This window comes from Eschrichtius robustus, chromosome 15 (genome assembly GCF_028021215.1).
Source record: "Eschrichtius robustus isolate mEscRob2 chromosome 15, mEscRob2.pri, whole genome shotgun sequence".
In the NCBI taxonomy this organism is placed as follows: Eukaryota; Metazoa; Chordata; class Mammalia; order Artiodactyla; family Eschrichtiidae; genus Eschrichtius; species Eschrichtius robustus.
Window position 1 is genome coordinate 1,063,030 of NC_090838.1, and position 20,901 is coordinate 1,083,930.

At 47.6% G+C, this 20,901-nt stretch overlaps 1 protein-coding gene across 2 annotated transcripts in view; it reads right to left on the reverse strand.

Annotated features, from left to right (window-relative positions):
• Positions 1-20,901, reverse strand: part of MYT1L (myelin transcription factor 1 like) — a 136,871-nt gene that overhangs the window by 91,699 nt on the left and 24,271 nt on the right. Inside the window, exons 4-5 of one of the 2 annotated variants that reach the window (XM_068564217.1) lie at positions 19,527-19,882; positions 3,295-4,266 (exon numbers count right to left, since the gene is read on the reverse strand). In XM_068564217.1, the coding sequence (XP_068420318.1) occupies positions 3,295-4,266; positions 19,527-19,882 (1,328 nt within the window). Of the gene's footprint in view, positions 1-3,288; positions 4,267-19,526; positions 19,883-20,901 lie in introns of both variants that reach the window. The other variant, XM_068564216.1, reaches the window with a different exon arrangement.

A 20,901-nucleotide genomic window follows, 5' to 3' on the forward strand; every position in this document is an offset into this window, starting at 1 on the left:
CTATTCTCTGAAATGTGTCTTTAAGGTCCTGGAATCTCTTAAACCAGTGATGGTGTTGAGGGTAGTGTCCTAGATATAACAGTCGGCTGCTTCCTACCATTATTTATAGATAATCATCTCTGAAGACGAATCTAAACCTATGCTGTTGTGGCTTCATTTCTAAATATCTTATTAGAGCTTCTCTTACATGTGCAACCAAAAAGCTCAGCATTTTATTGCCTTTTGAGTAATTTCATAATAAGAGTGGTACAACTGAATGAATGCAAATATAAAATAGTAAGTGCGCAGTAACAGTTTCAAGGAAAATATTATTTAAGATCATAAACTAGAGATATAATGTAAAACCATAGACTAGATATAAAGGACTTTTAAAGGATAAAACTAAGTTATAACTACTAGTGATCATTAAGTGGCTCTTTTTCACGAGTATGTTTACAGTTTCCTAACAAATTATATTATTTCACGATTTCAAAAGTGTTCTGAAGTTAAGTGCAGATTTGTGCAAACACCGTGTGGCTTCGTCTACTGCAGTTTTGGAAACACCAAGCGTGTACTCTCCTCTCGATGCCTGCATCCTGGTGGAGGTGGGTCTCCTCTGCCTTCACCAATACCCTCACCTTCCCTTGCTTTCTCCCTTCTTGCAATCCCAGTTCATCTTGAAAGCAAATCTTTGAACAAACGCAAAACAACCAAGGAAGCAAACAGGCCAACGATTCAACCAAAAACCCTGCAATAATGTCTAGAAAAAACTGTGTGCTGTGTTTAGGCTGCGCCCTTCCTCCCTTTCCGGCAGCTGCTTGAGGAGAAGAAAGACAGAGGACGTTTTGTGATGGCCTTGTTTTTTTTTTTTTTTTAATATCTTTTGGCCGCTCCACGCAGCATGTGGGATCTTTGTTCCCCGACCAGGGATTGAACCTGCACCCCCTGCATTGGAAGCTCAGAGTCTTAACCACTGGACCGCCAGGGAAGTCCCTGGGATGAACTTCTTTTGTTTCAGCTCAAGCTCTTGGAAAGGTTACTCATTTATAATTTAAATCATTTTGAGAAGATTGTGTATGAATGAGAATTGGTGTGAGTGTTCTCTCCATGTTTAATAAAATAGCAGAGAAGTTGACAATAGATTGGTGATGTGCTATGTGTCCGTGTTGGTAAGAGAGCACATAGCTTTTTTTTTTTTTTTTTTTTTAATAAGGAGGGCATTCATCTCTTTGCCCCATTTTGGTGTCCTTGCTTGGCTTTATTTATTTGGTTTTGAATATAACTACGGACGTCTTCAAACGAAATTTGGAAGTGATGTGGAAAACACTGATAAGAAACGGCGATTCGCTTTGATCAGAGGAGGAAAATCTGGAAATACTGGGGAGAAGCAGAAATCAGTGATTTCCAGCTCATTTGCAAAGTCCAAATCCCCAACCCTGCCCCCATTTCGGGGGAAAAAAGCACATCCTGGTTTTGGGGTTTTACTGTTTGTTCCCATCCTGTCCCCATTTATTTAGGGGAAGCAAGTGATTTGAATTCCACTTCTTGCCAAAAACAGAATAAAAGAAAATAACAAGAATAACAAAACAAAATGAACCAAAATCTACAGCAAGCTGCTGGGTTGAAAGGAACCACAGAAACCAAAGAAGGCACAGCAACATCGGGTCCGCATGAGCCCGCGTGTTTCCTCAGTAAGTATAGCGCTGCTTTCTCAATGCCCAGACTCAGTCCTGAAATGCACTCTGCAGAATCCCAAACAGAACGCTGCCACATTTGTCCACCTGAGCCAGCCCATGAGAAAGGACACTATTTCTTCCTAAAAGTGTCTAGTTCCTATGTGAGCCTCAAATATCCAACTAAAGATTTCTAAGAGATTGTGCTCTAGGTATAGACACACAAGCTGCGTCTCCTGGTCTTGGCAAACACCCAAAGCAAGCTTGATGCCTCACTCCATGGCCTTTAAGAGAGGACGCTTCCTCATACCCGGATCCTCACAGGGTCTGGCCTGCACCTGCTTTACTGAAACGATGGTCAGCACCCAAGCACCGGCCACATCCAGAACCCGACTGGCCTCTGGCTAAGGTTCACCTCCAACTGGGGTTTGGTTAAAGCGAAGCCCAATGTGCCCCTGGAGGTGCGTGCACACATGGAGAGGAGAATACACACCTGTGTAACTGCAGAAAAAGGAGGTCCTGATCCTTTGATATTTCCGTAGCAACGGATTTTCAAACCAAATTCTTGAACCTCATTCTGAGGAAACTCAATATTCATCAGAAATGGGACAATATACAAAACAGAAAAACTTCTTGGTACTAATATGGAAGAATTTAGGGAATCACCAATTTCACCCTTGAAGTTGCTTCTCACTTGGTTCTGAGAGTCTTGTAATTGAAATATTCACAAGGTCTTACACGAGGCCAAATTATCATCCGCCTCGTATTGAAAGTGGACGCAGCTGTTACTGGAAGCATGAAGTCAGTCATTCAGGGTGGAAATATACATATTAGGTGTAGTGACTCTATATGGATATGGTTGAATTTACAGATCTATGCAAACACGTGCCCACATAATTCACAGGTGGAAACCTGGATGGAACTATCACAGTGGATGGCTTTGAGTGTCTCCCAATAAAGCAAGCACCATAACTGTTTCCACGATGGAATGGAACAGTGAGGGGGTGAATATACTAAAGGGATGGCTATTGATCTGAGCCTGGGACACACCAGGCCATGCGTAGCAAACGGCTCCCGTTCCTTACTACCTTAAGATAATGAACGTGCAGTCACTGCCCTTGTCTTACGTTATCATTCATCCTGTTACTGTTCAATTTCTGTCGGGGGTGTTTTCTATGGGGGAGGTTTCATCGATAACTGCCATTTGATGATCGTTTTATAAATCATGATGCCACCTATTCAATGCAATTTACCAAATACGTGCTTCATCCCTGATGGACTTTTTGTCACCTAAACCCCCACCACTCCACACGGATTGCGGTTCATCTGTAAGAACACAGGCTCACCCTAATATTTTCTATCACGTGATGGGCTTGGGCTCTGACCCTGTCTTTCCAAGGCATGCATTTTCCATCGAAACGTCATGTTATCCAGCTGCTTTGTGTATTTCTCAGACAGATATTTCATTTACTCTTCAGAGACGTAATCACAAAATATAACTCTGGAATCAACCCTAAGAAACCTGCCTTCGTGATGTAATGGAGTGGGACGTGCCCTTGAATCGTAGCCTACACCTGACAGCTTTTACCCTAGCGCACGCTTTCGTGAGGCAACTTACGTTAGGTAGAAATATTACCTTTACCATAGTATGGCTTTTTGACATGGCTGTCACCGGCCTTAGGCTTCCTCTCCTCCCCGGGGAGCGGTCGCGGTGACTGGTCCTCGTAGGACCTCAGACTGTCCCTCCTTCCCGCCTCCACCGCCATCTTCTCCCTCATGGCCTTGGCCCGCTCGGTTTCCAGGGCGATGGCTTTCTCCAGGAGGGTCAGGTTGCCCTTGGTCATGTCGAAGCCCTCCTCCGACCTGTCCGAGTTCACGGAGGCGGCGTCGTCCTCCCGCTCGCGGTACCCATCCTCCTGAACACAGCTGGAGAAAGTTCTGGGTCTGGGGCTCAGCTGCTCCTCCAGCCTCATCAGGTTCATCATGTCCGAGTAGCTGCGGTCGGGCGTCCTCCCCGGGAAGTCGTCGTCCTGGCGGCCGTGTGGGCGCGGGCCGGCGCCAGGCTGCGGCGGCCGCTCCTGGGGGCTGCTCTCGCTCAGCTTGCGCGCCAGGTCAAAGCACTGGTTGCGCAGGCACTCCAGGCTGCTCAGACACACCTCCTCGTCGCTCTCCTCCACCAGCTTCTCCGCCAGCCCGTTGTTGGCGGCCTTGCCCAGCGCCCCGTAGGTCAGGCTCCTGCCGTCGGGCGGCGCCAGCGCGTCGGCGTAGCCGCGGTCGCCCGTGTGGTCGCCCAGCACCGCGCCGTGGCCCTGGGCCAGCAGCTTCAGCGAGTCCACCGTCTCCCTGACCACGTCGCTGTCCAGGTCCAGGCTGAGCTCGCCCTTCCGGCCGGGCGTCTCGTTCTTGTCGCTGTCGTCCTCCAGGCTGTGGGACGTGTTGCTGTTCATCTCCGACTCGGTGCGCGCGCGGTACGCCGCGTCCTCGGCAATCTTGCCCAGGTTCAGCAGGGACTTGGCCACCAGCTCGTCGTAGTTGTCATACTCGTCGTTATTGTTGTCGTCCTTCTCCGCGTCCTGCATCATGCGAGTGCTGTGACAGTTCAGTGGATGGCCTTCTGCAAAGAAAATGAAAAAAAAAAAAAGGGACAAAGAAGAAAAGAAGAGGAAAAGGTGGCTAGAACCTGTAGCTGCAACAGCGCGGACGGCGAGCTCAGGGCGCGCATTACGCCCGGCCCCTCACGCCCCAGGACCCGGAGTCCCACCTGCAGGTCCGAGGACAGCGGCGGCAGAAAGAAAGCGCGGTGCGCTCACAGCACGGTAGGCCATTAAAACACCTGCTGCAAACGACGAATTTCCTGAATTAACATTCAAAGCAACCACTCTATAGGATAAGTAAAATTTTAAAATATTACTTTTCCGTTACTTCTAAATTTTCAGCATTACTTCTTTTATTGGCCTTCTTTATTGACAGCCCAACCAGACGCATAATAATTATACTCATCATATGACTAGGCTTTCTAAGAGTTCGTGAACTTGTCGCCGACTTGTAAGCAGATGTGCACACCAATCGCTTTTAAATTGTTTTCACAGTGATGCTCGGGCAGCACCGAAGAAAGCCCGAGGTGCTGGAGGGTCCTGCAGGGACGCGCCGACACTGACTCTGGGCGGTCAGTATCAGGAACACACGTTGGGGCTGGGAGTGGTTTTGAATTTTCTACCCTAGAGACAGCTTATCCAGATACACAGGGAAGCAAGAGGAACGCCCCCGCAAAAGCTTAGAAGGGAACTCTGATTCGCTGTGGTTCTTTATACGTATCTCAGCAGGTTGGAGAGGGTGGGTGGGGAAAGTACGCAGTGGCCAGATGCCAACGAAAAGCGCGACTGTGACGACTCGGTGCCACTGTGACACACTGCCCAGCATCCACCCCACAGCCTCGGGAAAGCTGCGGTGAGCTGGTAGAAACAACCTGTGAATAAGTGGCATATCCAATCTCAAAAAATATTTAGGAATACTCATTGAAAAAAAGGCCAAGTTAAAAATTACACGAAACCCCTGTGTTTCATCTGAAATGTATTCTGTTCAACACTAAAGGCATATCTGGGACGATCTCTCTCGCTCATGTTACGTGATCGCTACCATGTATATTGCAAAATATAGATAATACTAAATGGATTCTCAGATGGACCCCTCCCCTACTTTAGGTTGGATTTGGTTAACTGCCTGCCATTTTCAAATATATTCTTTGTTTCTATGATTAAATCAACCAGAGTAAGAAGAACTTTTAAAGCTTATTAATGAGGAAATGAGGCATATTGATTCGTAGAAGATGCCAGCTGACTCAGAGCTGACTCAGGGACCCCAAGTGTTTTCTTTATGGATTTTGTGCTGTCTCCTCAGAACAGGCTTTTGTTGGTGAACCGGGTTTGGACATCGGCACATCAATAACAGAGAACAACATCCTTGCTAGGCCACACACAGAACCAACACATTTTTGAAATCTAACACATCTCTCCAAACCTCAGCAAATCAAATTTGCCGTGTATTAGTCAGACAGCACCACTCATTGCACCAAACAAATATTGTATCTCTTCTGGATAATTCCTAGGAATCAATCTCCTTAGAATAAGGATACACGTTTTCCCGAAGTGCATCAAGAGGGAGGAAAACAAAAGCAGCGAACGCATCAGAAATACCGTGGAAGTGTTCACCCAACATGCACACCCGACACGGCCCAGGGCTAAGCTCTCAAGACGCAAAGGCACCCCTGCCTTCAGGAACCCTTGAAAGTGTAACTTATATTCTCCTCTCAATTTATGCACTTTGGTCTTTATATTCGTGGGCTGACCAGAGAAGCGGCCTCTAGCTGACCAGGCTGCATTACCTCCGCACGAAACTGGCATTTTTGGGGAGCCAGCACCACTGCACCCACCAAGAACCAACCACCAGATGAACCTACAAGTTGTGGTTTGAAAACAAGGCACCACGTGCAACCGCTGGAAGCATTTTGAAAGTCAATTCTAAGCAGAAGCCGAGTCAAGTAAGAGGCGGCGTTGTCCTGATTTCCTTCTCACTCTCTCCTGTCACCTGAAGAGCTTGGAGTAGGAGGAAGTCAGTGAAAGGAGAGAACAGGGCAGAGAAGCTATGCCCTCCACCCCCGCCCGTCTAAACCACAGCGAAGGCTGCATGGGAGCCTGACGCTGATGAGGCCCACAGTCTATGAAACTCCCCACCTTCCTACCAAACTTGTCATCTGCATGGTTTTCATTAAGTCTCCAAATTCAGAATCTCAGGATGATCTTCAATTCATTTGCCCCAAAGAGGAAGTGGTTTCCCCTCAGTGTCACACAGAAAAGGGACACGGCTTAGCTTTCCAATCATCAGGCACCTGCTCATGTCTCCGCTCCTTGCTAGGTGACCTTATCGCTTTACAAGGAGATTAAAGGAAGGTGGACACGCTCCTTCACACGGCCTCCCAGCCACACAGGTGAGGGAGCCTGCAAACAAGCTGGGGGATCCTTTCCCTTCTGAAGACCTGGACCCTGCAGGCCGCCCCTTGCTGCGTAGCCACATCAGGGTGACAGTGACAGGGGAACTTACACCTCCTGGTCCAGGCCGGGCCTTTGCTCTTACTGGCTCGGTGACGCTGGCGGCCCGAGCCAGGCCTGAGCCCTTACTGGAACCACGAGAATTCTGTGCCGCATAAAGACACGCATGTGAACGAGCCCTGCACGCCTGGTGGCAGGTCTCCGGGGAGGCCGGGCCCACACAGCAGATGTGGAGGACTTTGCCTACTTGTAGGAGAAATCTGGGGCATCAAGGGACACTGGGTTAGCGTCTGACTGAGCAAGGCTCGGCTCTTCCTCCTGGTCACCAACCTCTGTGTCCTCCGAGGCTGCCGGACCCCCAGCAGTAAGACTGGGGGTGTCTGGAGAGACTGCATGAGTGGCTGAAAATCCTGGCGGGTTAATGGACGTTTTCAAGTTATCGGTATTTAACTCTTTCAAAACGCATGTGAGATAAAGTCAAGCCTTAATGATGTGGGCGGATGGAAGGGATCCATCAGGCAGCCTGTCAACAAGCAGGTTCTAAGCTTCAGCCTCCAGAATTCAAAATCATTCACAGCGAGCTTTTGGAATTCCATCTCTGGTTTTGTGCTTTCAGGCAGTTTACCCTCCTAGTTATGAACAGGCGGTTCAGTGGCTCAGGGTCTCCCCAGTGTTTCCTCATCAAACAAGAACCTTGTTTTTACTGTAATTACATGCATTTTTGGATTCCTGTGTGAGCTCTGTAAAATGTCATAGGTCTGAATTTTATCTCCTTTGAATCAGATTGTTATAAACAATTTAGGCTCAGTAGCTGCAATTAGAAAACCAAAAACACTTCTTTAAAAAAAATGGAGCCATGTATGGTATTTTGTCTCCATCTTCACGACCGGAATTTGCTGTGGTTAGAACTCTGTGGATTATAACTTTATAAATACAAGCACTGGCTTCATTTAGTATTTTGTCTCTAAAAAATATGTCTGACTCACCTTTTAATTCTTTCAGTGTCTAGTGCTAAACCCGATTGTGTTACTGCTGTTCTTTCTAGCCATTAAAATAGGCCGTAGGCTAGCAAATAGAAAACTGACTAGAAAAAAAAGATACAAGAACAAACAGAAAGAAGAGACACTTCTTCAAAGCAGAAACTGCTCTAGATTTACCAGGTCAGAGAGGACGTGGTCTAAGAGTCCACCCTCGTGGGTTTCAAATCACCAAAGGCCACAGTTTCTTACGGCATCAATAGGTGTTTCTTTTTTGATTATAGAAATAAATACCAACATTCATTTTTGACTTGTAAGTACAGAAATGTGATGATATATTAGATCCTAATGAGAAGATGATGGTGTTTTAATAGCCACAGCAACTACAGGAAAGAAGCAAAAGTGGTGATCATCGCACAAACTCCATTGAGCGAAAACAGAATCACAGCCCCAGTGGTCAGCCTCGTGGCCTGTGGCTGTCAGTCCTCATTTCATGCCCACAGGGCCCCTGTGAGAAGGAGGTGTCACCTACTGTCCTTCCGAAGGTGATAACACGGAGCCCCAGAGAGGCTGGCGTTTCCTCCACATCATCCTGTTGCTAGGTGACAGGGCGGGACGCCGTTCCAGGATGCTGGGCCGGCACAGCCTCCTTCCACAGCAGCCAGACCTGCCCGTCCTCGTCGACATGGCCCGTTCTAGACTAGTCCCAGCCGGGCGTCCAGCTCTCCATCCACCACGGTTGCTGCCTGCCAGCCGCTCGGAACTGCTGTCGCTGTTCGGAGCCTTCCTACTCTACGCTGGTTTGCTGAGGTTTGAGGGCCAGTTATAGCACCAGGTGTTGAAATGTCTGCCGGAACTGCCAGCTTCGTTGGCCTGTCACCTACGAGGGTCCTGACTGGCGGAGTTTAAGTCCATTCTGATTCGGAGAAAAGATTCGGAAATTAGGAACATCTTGGACTGGGTTCCTGGGACCAGCGTCCTGGGCAGCGTGAGGGGACCGAGTGGGTAGGAAGGTGGGAGGGTCAGGGACACCCAGGCGTGAGGTTGTGCAGAGACGGGGGAGGGAAGGACCAGAGGACCGACCGACCCCCTCAGTGATCCACGGACTCGGACCCTCTGAAGACACATAACTCCTGCAGCCCCGTCCCCAAGACCAGACGGAGCGATGTGAGTTTGGTCCTTCTGCAAATACCCCACCCCTCTTTGAGACGATGTGGACCCTTTCCCTCTGTGGTAGGAGAGGCCTTCCTGCTCGCCCAGGCGCTGCTCGCACTACAGCTTCTGCTGGGGAGGCGCCAGCCTCGGCCGCTTGGGAGGGTGGATCCTGGGCACAGCCCTTCTCCCATGGCCAGCACTGGGGCGCCGGCAGTCCTTGCTCCTCAAGCTCCCTCTCCCCCATCTGAACAGTGGGGTGCGGAGCTGGAGGGCTCCCAGGACCCCTTCACACTCACCCCCCAAGTTCAGTGTGAATGAGAGGAGAATCTCGAAGGTGAGAGTGGAACAGACGGGTGACGTGGCTGGAAGATTCAAGGTCTGTCACCTCTCTGGACTTACCCGTCACATTTTCTAGTTCCTTCTTACTTAACAGTGTTGTTGTTTGTCTTGTTTTCACTTTGGCGGGGAATTTCAGACTACCCCCATCTACTTTCACAGTCTTAACGGTGGTTTCTGGGTGATTAGAGGTAGTTGCTTTGTTCTCACCGGTGCGCGTCGTGGGGGGAGATGATGTGGGTGAAGTGAATGCAGTTCCCAGCCCGTTTTTCTGAGCTGCGTGTTGTTGCTTCTGTGCCTGCTTCCGGGCTGCGGTCTCATCCCCATGCCTGCCCGCGCTTGGAGCGGCTGGACCTACTTCTCCCCGGAGGAGCTGGCTTACTGGGCTGGGATTTGCTCCTGTCTGTGTAAATCAGCTGATCCTGTGCAGCAGGACACAGGGATCCCTCCAGCCCCTGCTGTCCCCGGGCCCGGGCAGGACGCGCCCCGGCACAGGGCCGCTTCAGGAACCCGCCAGGCTCCCCTCTGAGCTGTGCGCTTCTAACGTGTTCCAGATCTCAGCTCCCGGCCTCGCCTGAAAGCCTTCCTCAGCCGGAGAGGAACCACGTGGGAGAGACCTGCGCATCACGTCCATCGTCTGAGGCAGAGCAACCCTCGGGGGCAGGCCGGGGCCGGGGAAGGGGCAGCCGATTCACTGCGGCCGCGTGGCTCTCACGCGGTACACGGAGGCCTGGGGACGCAGGCCTGGGGAGCTCCATCCGTCCGCATTTACTGGGTCAAATATCGGCTTTTCGAGATACCTTCCTCCGACTTCAAGATGCAAAAACTTTGGAGAGGACGACATAGGACAAATTTTTATCAGATCACAGACAGATGTTCTAATTGTCACAGTTTTGGTTAGGCCAGTTCTGACAGGCCTGGGGTGCACGAACAAATACAGCTTATTTATTCACTTAACCGCTGTTCGGAGCCGAAGGATGAACCCAGGAGGCGGGGACGTCACCGCGTAGGGGCCAGGAGAAAAACAAACGGAAAATAACTGTAAGCAGTGATGCGGGGGGGTGGCCTGTGCTGGGAGGGGACAGGGGCCCCGGACAGGGGTCACTTCGGGTGCAGTTGGGCCAGGCTCGCCGAGAAGGTGGCCTCTGGGCAGAGACCTGAGAGACGAGGGGCCCGTACCCTGGGGGGAGGAGCTGGGGGGCAAAGGCTGGTGGGTCTGAGGATGTGGAGTTTCAACACTATGTGATTTCAATTAATTTAAGTTAGATTCAAACTCAACATATTTATATTTAAACAGCCCCGTGTGCCCAGGGGCTACCATGTTGGCCCGTGCAGGGCCAGCACACGGAAGTTCAGTGGGAGCTGAGCTCTGATTTTGACTTGTATTATATATGTATATATATATATATATATATATACATATATAATTTATACGTGGACTTAAGTAACACAGATTTGATATAAACCACCCACCACCAGATCTCTGTGCAGTCGAGGAACAGCTCCGTGACGTCTGGGGCCCCGTGGCGGCTCTGGGCACCAGGCCCTCGTTTGGAAGGTGACAGTCTGGTCCCGACCCGACTCCCGAGAGCCATGTCCCGGCACATCTGCTGCATCGTCTCCAGGGGAAAGCCCGCCGTCTGGGCTTGTGCTGGAGGAGGGTGGCCCGTGTCCGCACGCAGCCCCTGTGCATCTCTAGTCCGACCCTCCCTGTCACCTGCCCCGTCAGCACAGGTGAAGGTCACGGCCATGCATCCCCTTTCATGCCCCGAGTCAGACCTCACGCATGTACAGTCAACTTCCCAGGCCCAGAGCGAGGCATGGGGGCCCGGGCAGAGTTCTGCCAGCTCGACAGCATCCAAAGCACAGGCTAACGTCACTACAACAGCTCAGAAGAGGATTGTTGGCTTATTGATTCTAGAAGTTGTCCATTTCATAAGCTGAAGCATGATGTAAAAATGTCCTTTAAGCTAAATGAGATAAACTGAAGGAAAAAATAATGGTTTTCATAAGGGATCCAAGTTGCATAATAATTTTTAATGTAGAATGTGTGAGTTATGCTTCTTGAAGTTCTTATTCATTAGGGATCTTAATTAATGGAATGTGAGTGAATAAAGTTTTATTTATTCACTAAGTTGTTTTTTTTTTAATTTACGGCTGTGTTGGGTCTTCGTTTCTGTGCGAGGGCCCCCTCCAGTTGCGGCAAGTGGGGGCCACTCTTCATCGCGGTGCGCGGGCCCCTCACTATCGCGGCCTCTTGCTGCGGAGCACAGGCTCCAGACGCGCAGGCCCAGCAACCGTGGCCCACGGGCCCAGCCGCTCTGCGGCATGTGGGATCCTCCCAGACCAGGGCTCGCACCTGTGTCCCCTGCATCGGCAGGCAGACTCTCAACCACCGCGCCACCAGGGAAGCCCTATTCACTAAGTTTTGAGGACCTTTCTACTTGATGACGTTTTAGGTATGTGGTTCATCCAAGTTTAGAGACTAAGAAATAGAATAGTCATACCCCCCAATCCAGACAAGAGCTATTTGAAATCAGTCGTTTTCAGACTGAGACGGACTGAAACACACTAACCAACTGCATCCCTCTCTCACTCTCTCTCTCTCTCTAATCACACACGCACACACGCGCATGCACGCACACACAGCTCGGAGACTTTCCAAATTAACTGGACGACCTTGAACATCCCTGGCCCAGCAGACCAAGGTTGCTTTTGCTACTGCTGATGCTGTAAACTGGGGAGGGGACATGAATCTGTGAAAACTTTGGTCCTCCTGTTTTACATACTGGTGTGATGTGGCCATTCCAACGAGTATGTTTGATTGGAAGGAACCTGGGAGGCGCGGGGCCCCGTTCTTCGACCAGATTCAATCCCCATCAGACGGAAAAGACCTTTCGGAAACACTACCGCGTTCTTTGGTAACCTAATCTAAAGCTCAACAATCTTCAAATCTGAAAACTTTTGTTCTTGTTTTCAGCTCAAACCTTTAAAGCCTCCACCTTGGCTTATGGCTTCTAATTCTGCGCTTCGCAAAGCACCACTACGTATATATTTCCATGTACACATTCCTCTTTCATGCTATATTATGTGTGTTTCTTTTTGGCACAGCGTGGTATCTATTTAGTTTTTGTGTCCCCATGGAACCCAGTGCACTTCTGTGTACACAGAAAACACATACCATTTTTTTGAAGTGAGCTGTCACCAGGCCCTGAGTCTTTTAAATTAATGGAGCTTTGATGTACATAATATATTTGCTTGGTATCGCCATGGACCTTGGGTTCAGAATTACAGACAAGCTTGAGTTTGTGCCTGAGAGAGGAGAACCGTGCAAAAGCCACCTGAGTTACGGTCACTACTTTGCAGCTCTGGATTGCTCACCTCTCCCCAGCGTCTCTCTGGACCACACCTGCCTTAAAGCTTAAAGCTTAGCAAGGCAGTGAGGTGAGTGAAGGGCAAGTGTTATCATCCTAATCTCTGGATGCCAAACTGAAGTCCAGGGAGAGTGAGGGAAGCAGGGCAGCCAGAGCTACAAGACATGCCTTCCCACCTTTATCCTACCCTCTGCCAAGCTAGCATTTGGCATAAAAATCAAATTTAGATAAAGAAATAAGCTGGTCATCCCTTCAAGTGGACCTTAAAAACAAATGGAATAGAAAGCATTTACTGGACAAAGTCATGTTACCCTAGTGGTTACTTGCTTGTGTGTTGCCACACTGTGTTATAATTTGCTTCATTACCTTGCTATTTGGTACGTAGTGTGCATTTCTCTGTCACTGTAACGGTTGTAATGACAATTTTCATCTTACCGCACAATCAAAATGGCATTGATAGGCATGAACTCCAGAGGCTGGGCCTGAACATGGAGGTGTTCACTCAGGCCTGGTGCTCAGTCATGTGACCTGTACCTCTCAACTTGTGCCCTATCTGTTAAATATATGTTATGTCATTAAAAGCTTCTAAATAAAAAAAAAATTAAATAAAAATGTGTTAGATCTACTCTCTTACATCTATTATTTCTTATTATTATGTAAAAAAAGATTTTTCCTGTACTTTATGCATGTTGCTTGCGTCTCAAATGTACATGACTTCACCTTGTTAGCAAGTTTTCTGGTTTGTATTGAAGAGTCTGAAAATTCGTGAAACATAACATATAATTATATTTTCTAATTACGCAAAATTAGTTTGCAAGAAGAAAGTTTAATTTTTATCATAAATTGATACCTGGAAATGCCTAATTCTGCCTTTACTCATTTCTGAGTGGTGGAGCCATACATTCAATGTATTCGCATACTAAACTGCCTAAAATAACGCTTTCATGGATGTAGGGAGCGATTAATTTTTAAGATGATAAAAAGTCATCATATTCTTTCTCCCGACTGTGCACAGTTGAGACCTTGCCTACTAAACACACCTTGGTTTCTCCGCTGGTCACAGAACTCACTGCGTTTTCTGCTGACTGCAGGAGAAAGCTGGGGGGCTAATTTTGATGCACAGTCTGTCTGTATCTCAACTTGCTTCCTGCATCAGGGCCGTTTCCTGAGAATGAGGTAAGAGGTAACTGGCTGATCAGTGCGAGTGCCTCATTGAAAGGGAGTTTGGGGAGCTCGGAGGCCACAGTGAGAGACCCTCACCCTCCTCATTCTGTCCTGTCTTATGGAAATTCAAGCCCATTGATTGCAAGTTGTCATGAAGCTTTAATAACGTGGCACCTAGGGCATCATCCTGTGTGGAATAAAAAACACCCTGGAAACTTGGTAATTAAAACAAAAGTTGTGTCTGTGAGGGTGGGTTTTGTCTTGAGTTCCCTTCAAAGACAGTTGAGTTTCTGCAGAGAAGCTGGATTACGTATGGGTTTGCTTGCTGGGGAGGGCGGTGCAAACAGAGCCCAGAGTCAGAATATGACAGGCACTGACCACACCATTGTGAAGGTGGCCACGGATGGGAGGAGAGGCGAGCTGCAGTGACCTGACCAAAGCATGCTGGGCTCTACACCTCACAGGACACTCAGCCTCTGGTCAGCTCACTAACCCCTGCCCAGGGCAGCTCTGCCGTACACTGTACATTCTCAACGTAATTATTCACATTTCCCTTCAAACCCCCCAATTCCTTCTTAGATGTGACCTTCCAAGGAGGCCACCACACATCTTTGGCTAATTCACACATAGAACAGCATGAAGCCAGAAAACCTCTAGAAAAGGAAGGTGTTTGCATTTTTACCTAATTTAACCCAATGGCCAAGTCAATGGTCTTCAAAGTTGAATTGTCCAGAAAGTCCCAAGATTCAATAAAGAGTAAGCAAAGAAAGGACCTTACATATTTACAAATGTATTTCAGAAACAGAATATATTAATAAACAGTTATGCAAACTTATGGTTACTGGGGGTAAGGCGGGGATAAACTGGGAGATTGGGATGGACATATGCACACTACTATATATAAAATAGATAACTAATAAGGACCTACTGTATAGCACAGGTAACTCTACTCAGTACTCTGCAATGGCCTATATGGGAAAAGAATTTTAAAAAGAGTGGATATATGTATATATATATAACTGACTCACTTTGCTGTACACCAGAAACTAACACAATATTGTAAATTGACTATACTCCAATGAACATTAAAAAAAAAATAAAGTTATAACCAGAGCAAATCACACAAAAAAGAAACAGTTATGTGTTAAAAATGGCAGTGGACATGAACATTTTCTGTCATCTGGACAGCAAATTGCTATGTTCTTCCTCACGGAATTTTCTTTCCTGTCAGTGGGCAGATACAATATATACTCATAAGGAGATTTAAATACAAACACTTATTTTATACACACATATGTGAGTCTATCTATTATTTAAAGGTGTATTCTTTTAAGTGGGCTGTAGTATGAAAATAACTGTAACTTACTAGGCATTAAATAACCATTGAATCTATATTTCTCAAATTATAAGACTCTGAAAAGGTACTTACTATATACCATGTAAAAAAATCTGCTATTAGAAAAAGCTATGACCCCTGAATAATAACTTTCTCAACTTTAGGATAACGTGGGAACTTTAAGCTCATAATTACACCTTAGACCATTACGTGCATTTTGAAAATAAAATTCTTCATGCAGAAGACCAGCCTATGATAGGTCAACTGGACGAAATATAATTCTGGTTAATTAGTGATGCATTTAATGTAATCTGAAATGAGTTACTCAGATAGCATTTCCTGTTCTTCAAATGAGCAGAGAGTGATAAAAAGAACATGAGCTCTGAAGTAAGAAAAACCATCAACAGAGTTTGACCATATATCTATCACTTGCTGAAAATAATCTTATCTTTCTGAGCCTCAGTTTCTAATTAGCAGAATGAGAGTGAAATAATTTCTACCCTGCCCTGTCTTACACAGTCACTGTGAAGATCAAACACAGTGTGTACATTACTATACTGAGTGGAAATGTACATTATTAGTAATATTTTGGTTCACGTGTAACTACAACGCCAGAGGATTCTTGGAATTTAAGAATAAACACCTAATTTGCAAGTTATAAATAATAGTCCTTCTGTAATCGGTGGGTTCCTACGTAATAATTTGGTGGTTTATAAGCATTTGTTTTCTCTGTAAAAAAACCTCTCAATAAACTTCACATTTCAGTTTATAATAGGGGTGGAGAATGGTAGAAATAGTCTGAGACTTTATAGCTACTAGTGAGGCCGAGGGCAGCTTAAGCTTTGTCCGTGCGACTCCATCTGGCTGCCCTGGTTTCCTTGGGTGACCATCAGCTGCTGTGACGGGCCCTATGAGCAGCCCCTCGGCGCCCGAGATGCCTCCGCGCACCGAGTCCTGCCCGCCTTGCTTCTCACTCTGTTAACTGTCAGTCACTGTCTGTGCTTCAGTTTACTAAGAAAGAGGCACAGTCCCCCTTGGAGAGGATCTGCTGCTGGCTCAGCAATGCAACAGCCGCCAAGAGGGTCAACAAGGGACACGCAAGACCGACTTCGAGATGCTGACCCAGAACTCTAGTCACCAGACACAGAAAGTACCTTCCCCAGTTTTTCAGAAACAATTTCTGCCAATACAAGGAGGGGACAAAGACATGCAATGTGGGGTGTCCTGAAATGAGTTTCTCATGTTACAGACACGGCTATGGGGGCAGATACTCACACAGACTGATAGTGATTTTGGCACTAAACATAGCCATCAGGTAAAATAAAATGCATTTGGGAGGACATGAAAATGGGAGATGGATGGGCACATGCCTTTCAAAGCCTGACTGTCGTAAGTCACGCACAGCTAGGAGTTTGATCATGTAAAATGAGCACTTCATCAGCAGAGCTGTGTCTCCTTGATCTAGAACCTTCCTGAAGATTCCTGACGCTGGGGGTTACGAAATAACCCACTGGATAATCCACCTGGCATACCTTTAGTGTGATATTGGCTACATGGGGTCTTGGAACACCTGTTCGTGGGCTCCTCCAGGGGAGATTTCTCTCTATAACGGAAAAGCTTGGTGAAACCCTCTCCAGGAATCAGGCCTCGGAAGTGACTTCTTCTTAGGAGGGATGCTTTTGTTTGACTTGGAAATCAAGCAAGACTTTGGGTCTTCCTGCTCAGAACTTAGAGCAATCAGAACCCCACAGTTCAGGGTCCACCACATGGGCTACCTTTGATCCAACGATTCCTTGGGACTTAGGACTTGATGAGAGGCTGTCTAAGAGGGAGTAGCTTATTACACTTTACTGCCAAAGTATTTGGTAAAATGGACACATTATTTGTCTTACAGCAGAAGAGGTCGCCTGATGGTCCATAAATGGCCACCACGGCTGCACGTCTCTTTAGTAGTTTTAGTTGATTCCTTTAAAGTTCAAAGGATAGATGATTCTAGAAGGTGTTTAGCTGGAGAATCCAGAGCTGAATACGAATTCTGCCACCAGGGACCAAGAGTTGATCATTCATCCTCCTACTGGGCATTTTCTTTCTGGAACCAACTTCCTTACACGCCTCCGACTTGCGCTTCATGTTTGCAGAACACTGAGTGCTGGTCACCAGGCAGGGTGGGTCACATAATCCGACATTCTGGGGCCGACGTTGTAATTATGCAATTGTTTCATGGCTCTGTCATGCCCCCTTGATTATGCCCACTTACATGAATTTTCCTAGAAAAATGTCTTTATCTTTGGTTTGCCTTCTCACTTTTTTTTTTTTTAATTTTATTTATTTATTTATTTATGGCCGTGTTGGGTCTTCGTTGCTGTGCGAGGGCTTTCTCTAGTTGCGGCGAGCGGGGGCCACTCTTCATCGCGGTGCGCGGGCCTCTCACTATCGCGGCCTCTCTTGTTGCGGAGCACAGGCTCCAGACGCGCAGGCTCAGCAATTGTGGCTCACGGGCCTAGTCGCTCCGCGGCATGTGGGATCTTCCCAGACCAGGGCTCGAACCCGTGTCCCCTGCGTTGGCAGGCAGACTCTCAACCACTGCGCCACCAGGGAAGCCCCCTTCTCACTTTTTAAAACAACTCTAAGCATTCAAGTCAGAGTGAATGAAGCCAGTGCAGTCACATGCTACAGCTGTTTCAATAAGCCTGTGATCGCTTTTTCAAAATATGTCATTTTGCACTTTTAAAAGTAGATTATTTAAAACATGGCCCTAAGTAAATTAAAATTGAAAGTTTAGTTCTAGCAAACGGAGAGCAGACCCTAGACTCTGGTTAAGGCACTTGGTTAAATGATGCATATGTGCAAATATCTCCCACCCTAATTCACCACAGCCACAAACATCCATAACTTCAAACATTAATGTCTACCACTTTCTAAGCATAGAACGAGAATATGAAAGAGCGGTATTTTATACTATCTTCATAAGAAGCCATGGTTAAGCTACAAATCACGAGTCAGCCTCAACAATGAATGATTTCACCCAGAACTACACACATGTAATACAGGGTCCAGAAATAATTTGCCAAATTGGTCGATTCTCCAACTTTCCACATATTTTATTACCCAGAGCTGCTGTTTTTAATACTCAGCATGAAAGTCCTATCATCTCATTAATGACACCACAGTCTGCTTAGCAGAGCGAGCGGTATGTGTCTGTGGGTGTGTGCCAATGCTACTCCTTAGGCTGCCTCCACACCACGATCTATAACAACAAGACGAGAAAAATAACCTCTATAATAACAAGACGAGAAAAATAATCTGGTCTAAAAATAGACCAGATTTTAATGCATGAAGTTTATGCGTGTGTGTGTGTGCATGTGTATGTGTGTATACATTTATATACAGATATGCTTGTATTATCCATGTAAGTTAAGCAGTCAGTTGTTTTCATAAGGACCCTAAACTACAGTAACAATCGAGGATTCTTCCGTGAAAGCCAGGTTTCCTGGAACAAACTAGTGTAACCTCTGAAGGAGGAAAGTTGATTCATGCCCACTCCACGGGATTAGAAACAACCAACTCACACCTGCCTGATCTAAAAACTCTCTCTCCATTGGCTGAAACCATTGTCCTTTGTGTTGAGGAATTAGCCTTTCTCAGAATTCAGATTCTTGAAGAGCTTTGAGCCCAAGGAAGAAGTGTAAGGAAAACATATTCCCTTCACTTTTTAAACCTGCTTTGCCATTTCTCTGAGGCAAACTAAGCTAGTAAGGCCTAGAACTAGACTCTTCAATACCGCCCCACTTCCTTCTAGAAAAGAAAGGACTTTTGTGAAGGGATTGGCTTTGAAGTCCTCTTTCTGAGTCTGACACTAACAGTAAGCTGGACGCAAAAGCAAAACCACCTGAAATTTTTGCCCCAAGGATGCCGCTACCCTGCCCAGCGTGCTCTTCATGGGTCTGTCTCCCTGGATCAGAAACACAGCTCTTGAGCGTGGAAGCAGATGACGGGCTGATTCACTACCTCATCACAGCCGGGCTCCCCCTCGTCCCCACGCCTGACGGCCACTAAAGGAAAGCCTTGGCAACCGACGGACAGACCTGCGTCACCAGCTCATGCAGCAGGGGCCACACAGGCTGCCAGCACCCGGGAGGCACGCGGGCTGCCCGTGCCAACACCACAGCCCCCGGGGTGGCTCAGGACGGGATCTCTCGGGTGGAGCCTCCGAGAAAAGGCAAACGGAACTCTCTCGATGAAAGTTGCTGAGCTAAACAAACGTGTGCACACCACAGGTATTTCAGCAATCCTGGGGGATGACCAGTCTGAGAAACGACCGACATCTCACGTCTGATGGATGATTTACAGAAATTCTCTAAAAGGAAAGGGAAGGCTCCTCCCGGCGCTGCCCCCGGCCGCCTGATCCCCCTGGGCATCAACCACGCATGCGCCGCGGAACGGGCCCCGCCCACCGCTCGGCCCTCGGCTGCGAGGTTAAAGGTTACCGTTCTCGTCCTCGTCCTCGTCCTCGTCCTCCTCGTCGTCCTCGTCGTCCTCGTCCTCCTCCACGTCCTCGCCGTCCTCGTCCTCCTCCTCGTCCTCCTCCTCCATCTCCTCCTCCTCCTCCCGGTCCCCCTCGTCGTCCTCGTCCTCGTCCTCCCTCTGCTCGTCGTCCTCGTCTGAGTCGTCCTCCTCCTCGTCCTCCTCCTTGTCGTCGCCGTCCTCCGTGCCGTCGCTGTCGTAGCACTCATCCACCGACGAGCTGTCCGCTTTCACCGCAAACGGTTTCCGCTTGGGAGCAGGCTCCTGGGGCTGCTTGTCTTGTGTTTTTCTTTTTTTAGCCAAGGGGCAGCCATACACGCTGTGAAAAAAAGAGAGGGAAGATCTGAGTTACTGTCTTTGAGGATCTCAGGGCAACGGGAGTCCTGGGTGAAGAGGCTGAGGTTCGGCACGAATGCGGAAGGGATGTGAGCACAGGACTCCCGCGGGTGTGCCGGCACCTGTGCACAGAGCAGTATTGCACAGAGACACAGCTGGCTTGCGTCTGCTGCTGCTAACACTTTCCCTCCTCTCCTCGCCCCTTATCGCTACCATCCACGTGATCACACAGGGATCCGCACAGCACCCCCGGGGATGGTTTACGAAGCACGTGCACAACATCATGTAACTGACAACACAAGTCCGCTAAACATCTTACCAAATGCACACGGTGTGCGACGCACATTTAAAAAAAAGAATTAGTTCGTGCGTACGATATTAACGTGTATACATTTTTGTGAAATACGAAAATATAGAAGTTGCAAAAAAGCTTTGGATATATTTGGATTTGTACATTCTCGAGATAAAATTATATCTGTAGACAGAATGACCACTCAAAGGAGATGGACCGTAAATGCCTTTGATGGGAGCAAGTTTCAGACTCTGTAGAAGGTGTCAGTCCTGCCCTGGCGTCACAGAAAGCAGACTTGGTGTATTTGGCAGTCAGCACTAATCATGCTAAAATTGGCCCGAACTTGGGTAAGACCCTTACAGCAAGAGCTCATAACCTTTCCTTGAAAAAGGGCGATTTTCCAAAGCATTGTTGCTAATTAGAGTCTTTTTCTTCCTGGAAACTCTATATGTATATATACTGCAAGGAGTGGGGAGAAAAGACATCCGGGAAAATGCTGTTGGCAATTATTCTGTGTGTCTAAAATGAGATGTGTGATCTTCATCACTAAGTGAACACTTTGATAGGGGATTCCTGCAGACTATGATTAGCTTACTTTTGGACCTAGGAATGGTAAATATTCATTCAGGCATGAACCCACCCAGTGTGTATTTATTTTGGGAGCTTCCTCTTTGCTGGGCCCTGTGCTGTGCAGGAGACTCAGAGGTGAA